General features: G+C 34.1%; 1 protein-coding gene across 1 annotated transcript; it reads right to left on the bottom strand.

The window, feature by feature from the left end:
* Positions 1–8,408: 8,408 nt before the first annotated feature.
* Positions 8,409–10,202, bottom strand: LOC149480592 (uncharacterized). The gene is made up of 2 exons (XM_089706233.1): positions 10,066–10,202; positions 8,409–9,115 (listed from the first exon to the last, which is right to left on the bottom strand). The coding sequence occupies exon 2, from the start codon at positions 8,967–8,969 to the stop codon at positions 8,409–8,411; it is 561 nt and encodes a 186-aa protein (XP_089562359.1). The 5' UTR covers positions 8,970–9,115; positions 10,066–10,202.
* Between the last annotated feature and the right edge of the window lie 774 nt (positions 10,203–10,976).

Genomic DNA, 10,976 nt, shown 5'->3' with positions numbered 1-10,976 from the left:
AATGGTAGTTTTATACATTATTCGACGAATAAGTTTTATCCAAGCATTGAAAAATTGGCCATAAATAAAATTAAAAAAGACAAGCATCGATGTAGTTCGTCTTTTTCTTTTTATAATAATTATTATTTATATCGATAAATGGTGAAACAGCAGCAATTGAAAGCTACCACTAAGCTATCCATTCTACGCACTAAAATTTCTAATGTTGTTTTTAAATAGATAAACGTCTCAAAACACGAACATGTTTGAAGTTTCTTTACTATACAAACTTCCGGATATTAATAGGATGGTAAATAGGAGCGTACATAGCCAAAGGTCAAAGCTTACACAAACCCTAGAAGACCCTTTGATATACAAGTTTTTGCGAACCATATGCTTGTTAGTTGTAAAGTAAGATCTTCACCATGTAGTTGGATAGAAATGTCCAGCCCCCCTAGACAAGTGGCTTTCTATTAGCGTAAAGTTCAATAGAATAGATTATGAATGTATGAGATTGACGTTTGATTACGACGACGACGACGATTGATTACGTCAATCTCATACATTCATAATCTATTCTATTGAACTTTACGCTAATAGAAAGCCACTTGTCTAGGGGGGCTGACCCCTTAGCGTAAGGTTAGAACGGTTCCTTATTTATAGTAGATTTATAGAACATAATAGCAGCTTATTTGTCTTTCATCTCTAACCGGTAAAACGACTCTGGAGATAGGTCGGAAGGTTTCATTTTTGGAAATGTAATCTGGGGTGATGTGAATGCAAGTTTGGTTTAGTTTTAGATATGAGATCTGGAGATTGATTTATAGAAATAAAAGTGCCTAAGAACATAACGATATACATATATTATTATAAAGCTTAAGAGTTTTATGTTTGTTTGTTTGAACGCGCTTATCTCAGGAACAGGTCTGATTTGAAAAATTATTTCGGTGTTCGATAGCCCTTTTATCGAGGAAGGCTATAGGCTATATATCATCACGCTAAGACCAACAGGAGCGGAGCAATGCGGGTAAAACCGCGGGGCACAGCTAGTGCAAGAATATAGAGCTGACTTCAACATTGCAATGACTCAAGCAAGCAAGCAATATATTTTTAAACAGTATGTACAGTTTTATTGCTTGTAGTTTTTCTGTCAATAGCGGTATAATATAACATTCTAATAATATTATAAATATGGAAATTTGTGAGTTTGAATGGATGTTTGAACCGATAACCAATGAACGAATTTATATATTTTACTAGATTTCTGCCCGCGGATTCGCCCGCTTCTAAAACCTAATAAATTACATACTAAAGCTTTCGTCGAGAATCACTCTATCTATTAAAAAAAAACCACATCATTACTAACACAAATCACAATCACAACTGCGCAAAATTCATTGCGCAGTTTTAAAGATTTAAGTTTACATAGGGATATATAGACAGAGAAAGCGACTTTGTTTTATACTATGTACTGGTAATTAGGAACGGACATCAGAATAATATCGTACTTACTCGCTTTCGCATGTTGCTTATAATAATTATTATTACAGGAAAAATCGAGAACTAAACACCGAATGGTGTATATTTATAAAATCTTATAATCGCTGAGTCGTAAATCAGTAATGATATCCTCGTCCTCGTAAAATATTCCTCTGACAACTTAACTAAAAGCCTGCAATTTTTACTACATATTTTTCTAAAATATAAATATTAAACTAATGAATAAATATTTTCTTTGACTTTCACTGCTACCTAGATTATTTTACAATATTACTTATTTTAATTTTTATCACTTACTGGTTTAAAATTACGTGAAGCCAAATATTTATGTGTTTAAATGTTATTTTATTGGTTTTTGTCGGTTTTAAAAATATACTATAAAAACTTTATATTAATGTGCAGCACAAAAAATTAAATCCATACCTAATACTAATAAATTAAATACGATTATCCATCTATCACGAAACAATGGCTGAAATAGAAGCGATTGATATAATTGTTATTGTATTGATACGGTTGTATGGAAAAAACTCAAATACATAGCCAATGAAGTAATACGTTTGCCTAGATACGGTTATATTATGGTTGGAAAAGCCCAATGAAGTTATAGGTCTCAGAAATCGTAAAATAACACGTCACGTATGACGTAACACATCATACAACTATAATGATATTGAAAAACAGCAAAGAAGTGAACTTTCCAGGGATTTCGAAGTAAATTATTCTAGATAAAAATAATAAGGGCCGTGAGAAATGAATGAGTGAATGAATGAATGAAAAATTCTTTATTGTACACCAAATATTATAGTCCGGGATACATCGCCCATTTTTGCAAGTGATTACTATCAAGCTAATTTTTCGTGAGTAGCTTTATTTTGATGAGATGCCCAATAATTTCATGTACAAAACTCTCGATTGTGGTAGCTACCAGAGGAAACAAAGATAAAATATTTTGATTTGATGTTTCTCAAATATAATATACTAACTGAATGTTTTTTTTTTGTTCAATCTCAAGATAATTATCTAAATTATTCGAAAAAATATTTGTCCTACAAAATCTATGGTTTGATCAAAGAGTCCCCCTTTCCAATGTGTATCGATAACGAAGTCATCATAAATGATTACTAACCAGCTGATTTTTTTATTTTCACTTATTTAATACTTATATAATTCAACAGACATATTGTCCTACAAATTGCGTAATAAATATTTGAGAATCGTCAAATCAAAATTTTTTATCCTTGTTACCTCTGTAAGCTACCACAATCGAGAGTTTCGTACATGAAATTATTGGGCATCTCATCAAAATAAAGCTACTCACGAAAAATTAGCTTGATAGTAATCACTTGCAAAAATGGGCGATGTATCCCGGACTATTATAATTTATTAATGAACAGTAGGCGGCCTTATCGCTGGCAGCGATCTCTATCAGGCAACCCAAAAAAGACGAGGAAAATAATTAAATTAATCATGGCAGTGCATGGAGAAATGGATACTCATAGACCACGACCGGTCCATAGAGATTAGTTTCAGCTTTGTATCATGTATACAAGAAACGATTTGTTTTCGTTGCATAAAATAGAATCCAAATAAAGCATAGGTATATGAAGAGTTCGAACGGTGAAGGAAAACATCGTGAGGAAACCGACATGTCGAAGAATCAAAAAGTTCGACGATATGTGTCATCCGCCAACCCGCACTTGGCCAGCGTGGTGGATTATGGCCTGTACCCTCATAGGAGGCCCGTGTCCCAGCAGTGGGAACATATATGGGCTGATGATGATGATGATGATATGAAGAGTTTATCATAGGAACACTAGCCGCTCGTATTGACCCGCCCCTAGAATTTTAAAGAGGCTGTCATTCAGAAATAATGTAGCTTTTAATATATTGATACCCAAGCCCTGATACAATGAAAGTAAATAAAATATTAATACACAAATAGATATACTAGCGGCCGGTTCATGAATTAAGTAAGGTGGGTGTACCATGGAAGGCCACTCTAACAATTAAACAGTTATTATTCGTTTATTTACTTATTAAAATTATTAAAATTTCGTCTCGCCTTCCATGGTCCACCCACCTTATTTAAGGCTCAAACTATACTTAGGTACATGTTTTCACATATTTTCTTGCATGTGATAATAATTCAGAAACCAGCCTTTCGTATTAGAAAGAAAAGCAACACAAATACTTTTTTAACTTAAACAGGTTGCTTAAACATGTAGGTAATTTTTTATCTTCAGTGATTAACAATAAAACTAAAAGTATAACTCTTCTACGTACTAAATATTATTAGTTAGCTGTATTCCTAACTACAAATGTGTCTCTAAATATACGGCAGACTGAACTGCGCAATTTAAATACACTGAAAAACATATTCATAACGCAAAATGCGGTTTTTTTCACAACACAGCAGATGTGAACGAGCGCTCTTTAAATTTTAACTAATACGAGTACCTGGTACTTGCTATTATCATTTCGCTAAAAGCTCTATTTTAAACATTGAGATAATATTACTACGTATGGAGGAGACACTACGAACAAAATCTGTGCGCCATTTTTTTGCTCTAACTAAGTTTTAAAAATTATTATCTAGTTAGGTACTTACCGATGAAAGTTATTCCTTTGCACTTTTCCGTATTATTTGTATTATTTGTGCAATATCGTAACACACACGAAGGCATATTTGATGCGTTTCACTTTAAAACCATTAAAAAAAACCGCTCAACATACGCCACATGGCGTATGTTGAGTGGAACATAAGTGATATAGGCGGTGTCGTCTCCATATTAATATTATCTCAATGATTTTAAAGCCAATTGCATCTGGCGATGATTAATATTGTTTTTTTTTTAATGTTAAAATGTTTTAAATTTTAATATTTTCTTTATTTACTAAATACGGAAAACTGTCGAAGATACTAATGGTATTATTTTTAAATTAAATTAATTGTAAAATAAAAGAACTCTTGAACTTAACGAAAAGTACCATTTTGAATTATTATCTAACGAATTTTATTTAATAAGCTGGCTCTAAAATTAATATTCAATAATTTTATCAATAAATCTATCCCTTAACTACAAAATTTATAATTAATACTTCTATAATATAATCTCACTTATAACCTATCTCATTACATATTAAAACGATTATGATACATTTGAATTTAAAGCGGTATTACATTGAATTAATTATTTGCCCATTTGCACAGATTAAATATGCAATGTTCCGTTAATCGCATTGAAATATAAAACCACAACATGACATTTTATTCCGTGTAACTGTGACATTATAATAAAAAAATAGTTGCTCGATGCGGCTCGTTTTGCGGCCCGGGTAAACCTATTTGTGAGTTTTACCAAATTTTAAATAATTTACAACTTGAACCGACAGATGTTGTAGTGTCTTCACACGAACTGTCAAACGAGTCTTATGAACGTTAAGTTTTCTAAATTTTTTACTGTTTTCACGCAGAAATTTCTTAAGATTTTCTTTCATAAAATTCGGCTTCGGACAATAACGACCGCAAAACAAAAATTTAATATTTTGTATCTATAACCTAAAATTGAAACAATTTGGTACACAATTCATCGTGTTAACTACCTATAATTTAGCAAACTTATTCAAAACTAGCTTTCCGCCTGCGGCTTCGCCCGCGTTTTCAAAGAAAAACCCGCATAGTTCCCGTTCCCGTGGGATTTCCGGGATAAAACCTAGCCTATGTTACTCGTGGATAATGTAGCTTTCGAATGGTGAAAGAATTTTTAAAATCGGTCCAGTAGTTTATGAGCCTATTCATTACAATCAAACAAACAAACAAACAAAGTTTTCCTCTTTATAATATTAGTTTAGATTACCGCAACTTTCTGTAATGGTATGAATTTTCTTAAAAACCGTATCATTTTCGAACATTTCCACATAAAGCCTGAACAGCTATTACGAAGCGTTAACTTAACTGGCGAAACTCGTAAAACTGTCGAAAGTTCAATTAACTAGGCGACTTAGAAGCTCTGCTTTGAACTCTAGACTTTATTCGGTTCAAGCTTTTTGATTGCGCGCTTTAAGATTCGAATTATTAGAATATTAATAACTAAATTAATGTAAAAAAAATGTATACCTAGTCAATTTATCGCAATGAACAAATGACCAAAAGGAGCTAATGCTCTATCAAAGAAAAAAATGCTAGAATAGGTAATGATGAATAATAGAACAGACGAAGTTGCGGGAAACACCTAGTCTTCCATATTTTTCATATTATTATGTTTGAGCTTACACGTTTCTGTCTGATCAATACAATCTAATAATGTAGTGCTATTGTTGTACTCATATATATTTAGGCCGCACTCGATGACCAAGTATAAATGAATGCTTTTATATTCTGTCTATAGCTAGATGTGACCTTTGAAAAGGGCAAAGGTTTTAGTGGCGATAAAATCTGTGGTGAAATAGGATCCGATATTTTGCTGGAGTATTGACTTTCACTGTTCACACATACGCAGTAATATTTCATAAGTAAAGTCTTGGAAGTAGAGCAAGTGGGGATTAAAAATATGTACAAATCAGAGGTGGAAAATTTACATCGTAACCTGCATCATCAGAAAATCAATACTTATATAATTATACTAGCGGCCCGCCCCGGCTTCGCCCGTGGTACATATGAAAAATAGATGTTGGCCGATTCTCAGACTTACCCGATATGCACAGAAAATTTCATGAGAATCGGTCCACCCGTTTCGGAAGAGTATGCAGACTAACATTGTGACACGAGAATTTTATATATAAGATATGTGGGAATAGGATAAATTAAGATGTATTTCATAACTACTTTTATTTTTAGTCTGTGTTTTTCTATTAAGAATCTGTGGATATGTTGTCTGTAAATTGATTGATTACTTTGCGTTTTTTGGTACAAAGAAATGGAGGATTGTTGAATGTATTTTTATAACCGGTGTCTAAGGGAAATAAATTGATTGGGCTAATTTTGGCGTTTTAATTCACACCATCCCCACATATTATTATATAGGTGACGAATTTGTCTCTTTGTTTGAACACGCTAATCGAACAAACTCCTACTGGTATGATCAGGAAAAATCTTTCAGTGCTAAATATTACTTTTACGGAGGAAGACGTTTACTGTTTATTGAGAAATTTAAGTCTTTGTCTTATTGCCATGTACCATGCAAAAATGTCTCATATTTATAGCATTTTAATACTATAATTTTTGTAAATTCAAGGAATTTTTTGTTATATTCAGTACCATAATTATCACCAATTTGAATACTAGTATAATATGTCCTGACGACGGACAGACATATTGCATCTGTAACGTATTCAGATAACTGAATTGCCTCCATATTGATGTGGAAAACGTATACTGCAATGGATCAATCTCCATTGGAAATTTTATCAATCAAACTGGAAGGTTCATGCCAATATTTCACACCGTCCGCAAATATCACTGAAGTGCTGAATGTATAGCGGGATTCCTAAACCAATTCACTTTCAAATTTGAAACTGACGTCTAATCAAAGTTCGAAGGCATTTAGATGCTTATATAGAAGGTTGATTAATCGTTACATTTTAGACCTAGTTAACTAATGTTAGTGCTTTTCTTTTCACAAACATTTTGTAAAAATATGTAAATGTTTGAGATCACTCTTTATTGATAAGACCGCCCTCTGTGCTAGTTTAGCTATAAATTTTAGTTTTAAGTCATTTGTATTATTAACTAGCATAGTAAAGTGTTATAAATAAAATAAATAACTGATATAAATAAATGTCTTTTCTTTCTTTCTTTCGTTGCGCATGAGTTTTTGTGTAGTATTGGATTTTTGTATTTTGACTTTCAAAAAAGATGTGGGCGATTCGTTACGATGCTGTGGTCTTTTTGTTTACAAATGAACGGGTGATTCCGAATGAAATGAAATAAAATAAAGAATAACTTTGTTTGTTTATAGGAGAGTCCCTACAGAGCAAGCAGTCTTGCGAAGCAAGTGCTGCTTGCTACTACTGTACTAGTACTTGTAATTTTCCATTTTATGAAATATTTGAAAGAAAGAAAAATATTTGTTTTACGAGACCGTGTCACAAAAAAAAACATTTTTAATTCCATTTTATATAAATAAAATCTAAACAAATTGGAAATTGGCAACCCTAAATGCAACTGCTGTTAAATTGATTGAACTATTACAGTTTCCAATGCTCTCTATATATATGCATTTCCAATGCATGCAAATTATAGTTCCAATACATACTTATCGATGCATTGAGCCGAATCAAGTTAAAGGGATATTCATGTTTTGTTTACTATAACCAACCTTCATACATAATTGAACAATATTTTCGAAAGGCGGAATACTAATTGGTAGAGCCCCCGCAGACCACAGACTTTTTATCGGCCGATAGTTTAGTCGGGTTGGCCTGCTAGTACGCACACCGGTTCAACTAAACAGTTCAGTCGGTTATGAGTGCGCAAACTATCCAACAGTCTGCCGACTATTTGCTAGTTTCTAACCAATCGTTGAAAAGAGTGGTCGCACCGCACAATGAAAATTAATAAAACATTGCATAGAATTGTTATTATTGCTCTCATACACCGGAGGAGGAAAATTAAAAAGAGAGCTCGAGAGTATTGGGTGCATCCTATCTTTAGTGATAGATTATTAAATGGAAAATTTTACACTATGCATTCCAAATTACTCGATTACCCAAAAATTATTCGCCTTTTATCGAATGAGCATAACTAGCTTCAACCAACTTGTCAAATTAATTGGACCAGGAATAGCGAAGGAGGATACAAATTTAAGACTATCTATACCTGTGGAGGAGAGATTGAGCGTTACGATAAGGTAAGATAAACCACAAAACATATTTTTAATTATTTATTATAATAATTCAAATGCCAAATGCCAAATGCAAATGCAAGTTTACAAGTCGTATATTTGGGAATCTTCTGAAAAATTTGTATAATATGACTCGGCTGACATGTTGGAATCAGCTGGTGATGAAACATTTTGAATGGTTGTTTGTGGTATAGTGGGGGATGGTGTAGAACCGGATGTATAAGCCTGAGATTGTTGTTGTGGCGGCAAGATGTTAGTCCCTCGTTGGTAAACAGGAAAAGAGTTTATGGGTTGTTGCAGTATGGTGTATGTTGGTTGAGAAAGAGGCTGAACACGCCTACCAAGTCTTATCTGTTTAAATACGTTAAGAATACTAATCTTAGCATCGAGTTTTTCATCTGCGGTTAAATTTTTGAGTGATGGGACAAGAGACAATGCAAAGTTTACATCTTCATCAACATTAGTCTCATTTAATGCTTTTAATATTGCTTCATCCAAATCCGTATTCTTCGAAACACGAGTTTTCTTCTGGCGAGGAGGTGCGGAAGGTGCGGAAGCGGATGGAGCAGTTTCTTCATCATCTTCCGCATTTTCTGAAGTATCCTGGGCCAGGTTCAGGTTACCTTCCGTTTGACGATTTTCCATGCATGGAAGTAAAAATAATAATTGTTCAAAGTATACGTATTTACGCCTCTTGACCGAAGCCTGCCCCGACTTTGTGTTCTTTTGTGCATTTAATTCTCGGCGAAAGCAAGTCCGTAAATTGGCCCATTTTTTTTGTATATCGCGGCCTGAAAAATAATAAAATATAATTAATTCATTACAGGTATCTGGCTACTGGAGCAAGTTTCAATTCATTGTCTTTTGATTATCTGATGGGAGCTTCTACAATACGAGATATTACAAAAAGTACATGTGAGCAAATATGGAATATGCTTCAACCGTTATATATGCCAACCAAACTAGAAGATGACTGGATTGAAATAGCAGACGAATTCTACAGTCGCACAAATTTTCCAAACATCATTGGAGCGATCGATGGCAAACATATACGGATGATACAGCCAGAACATTCCGGTTCATCATATTTTAACTACAAAAAGTTCTTCTCCTGCGTTTTGATGGCTTGGACAGATGCCGATTATAAATTTGTGTACATTGATGTTGGTTCTTATGGAACAGCTAGTGATTCGGAAATATTTAAAACATCAGAAATGGGTAAACGGCTTTCCGAGAATCGACTAAATATTCCTTTTGGAAGGCAATTGCCTAATGATGATGTCGGAGATGTTATTCCATTCTCAGTCGTAGGCGATGAAGCGTTTGGACTTGGAAATCATATATTACGCCCTTATGCAAAAAGAAATTTAAACTACACCAAGCGAATTTTCAACTATAGACATACAAGAGCTCGACGCATGGTTGAATGTACTTTCGGGATTCTAGCTAATAAATGGCGTATTTTTCACCGTCCAATTGACGTAAATATTAATTTTTGTGTTAAAATTATTAAAGCTTGCTGTGTCCTACACAATTATGTACGAATCAAAGATGGAATACATTTTAAAGACACTCTCTACAGTTGTACCATGAATAACTTCAATACAAATGGAAATAACCGAGGAAGAAATAATATGAATAATGTTCGGCAATACATGTCGTCATACTTTATATCTCCTGCAGGCTCAATTCCGTGTCAATATAATAAAGTGTAATGTAAATAAATAAAAATGTATCGTACCTTGATTTGTTTTATTTTGAGCACTAAGCTCATTCCAATCAGGAACAACAGCTTCGCAAACTTCCTCCCACAGTTTTTTTTTACATTTACGTCACAGTACTCTTTTAGATTTTTCTTGTAAAGTGCAGGGCGTTTTTCGACTTCCTCGATCAAAGTAATGATCGAAGATTCCGAAATAAGCGACTGAGAAAGTGACGCCATTTTACACGCGCGGCCGACCATTCGCTGTCAAAGCTCAGAGCGAACTGAACTATCGGCTTAGTCGGCCGACTAAAAAATCGTCGTGTGTGCGCGTGTGGTAGGGAGTCAATACTGATTATACAGTCGGCCGATAGTTTACCGACAGTTTAGTTTGAATTGAATCGGGAAGCCCATCAAACTTGTTTATCGGCCGATACCTAATCGTCATAGTGTGCGCATTTGCTTACATCTGCGTACTGATTAAGAGCCCGACCAAACTATCTGCCGATAAAAAGTCTGTGGTCTGCGGGGGCTCTTAGAGCCCCCGCAGACCACAGACTTTTTATCGGCCGATAGTTTAGTCGGGTTGGCCTGCTAGTACGCACACCGAGCCAACTAAACAGTTCAGTCGGTTATGAGTGCGCAAACTATCCAACAGTCTGCCGACTATTTGCTAGTTTCTAACCAACTGTTGAAAAGAGTGGTCACACCGCACAATGAAAATTAATAAAACATTGTATAGAATTGTTATTATTGCTCTCATACACCGGAGGAGGAAAATTAAAAAGAGAGCCCGAGAGTATTGGGTGCATCCTATCTTTAGTGATAGATTAAAATGGAAAATTTTACACTATGCATTCCAAATTACTCCATTACCCGAAAAAATTTTCGCCTTTTATCGAATGAGCATAACTAGCTTCAACCAACTTGTCAAATACAGAGTACCTACT

The sequence above is a fragment of the Colias philodice genome, chromosome 18 (assembly GCF_061535455.1).
Source record: "Colias philodice isolate Cphi_HAF_F1 chromosome 18, ilColPhil1 Martin Lab GWU primary, whole genome shotgun sequence".
NCBI classification, from domain to species: Eukaryota; Metazoa; Arthropoda; class Insecta; order Lepidoptera; family Pieridae; genus Colias; species Colias philodice.
Note: the sequence above shows the minus strand (reverse complement) of the source record. Positions and strands in the feature narration are given on the sequence as shown.

What these genes read in the sequence shown, in the direction of transcription:
- LOC149480592 (XM_089706233.1), bottom strand. Translation starts at nt 8,969, where the DNA reads ATGGAAAATCGTCAAACGGAAGGTAACCTGAACCTGGCCCAGGATACT.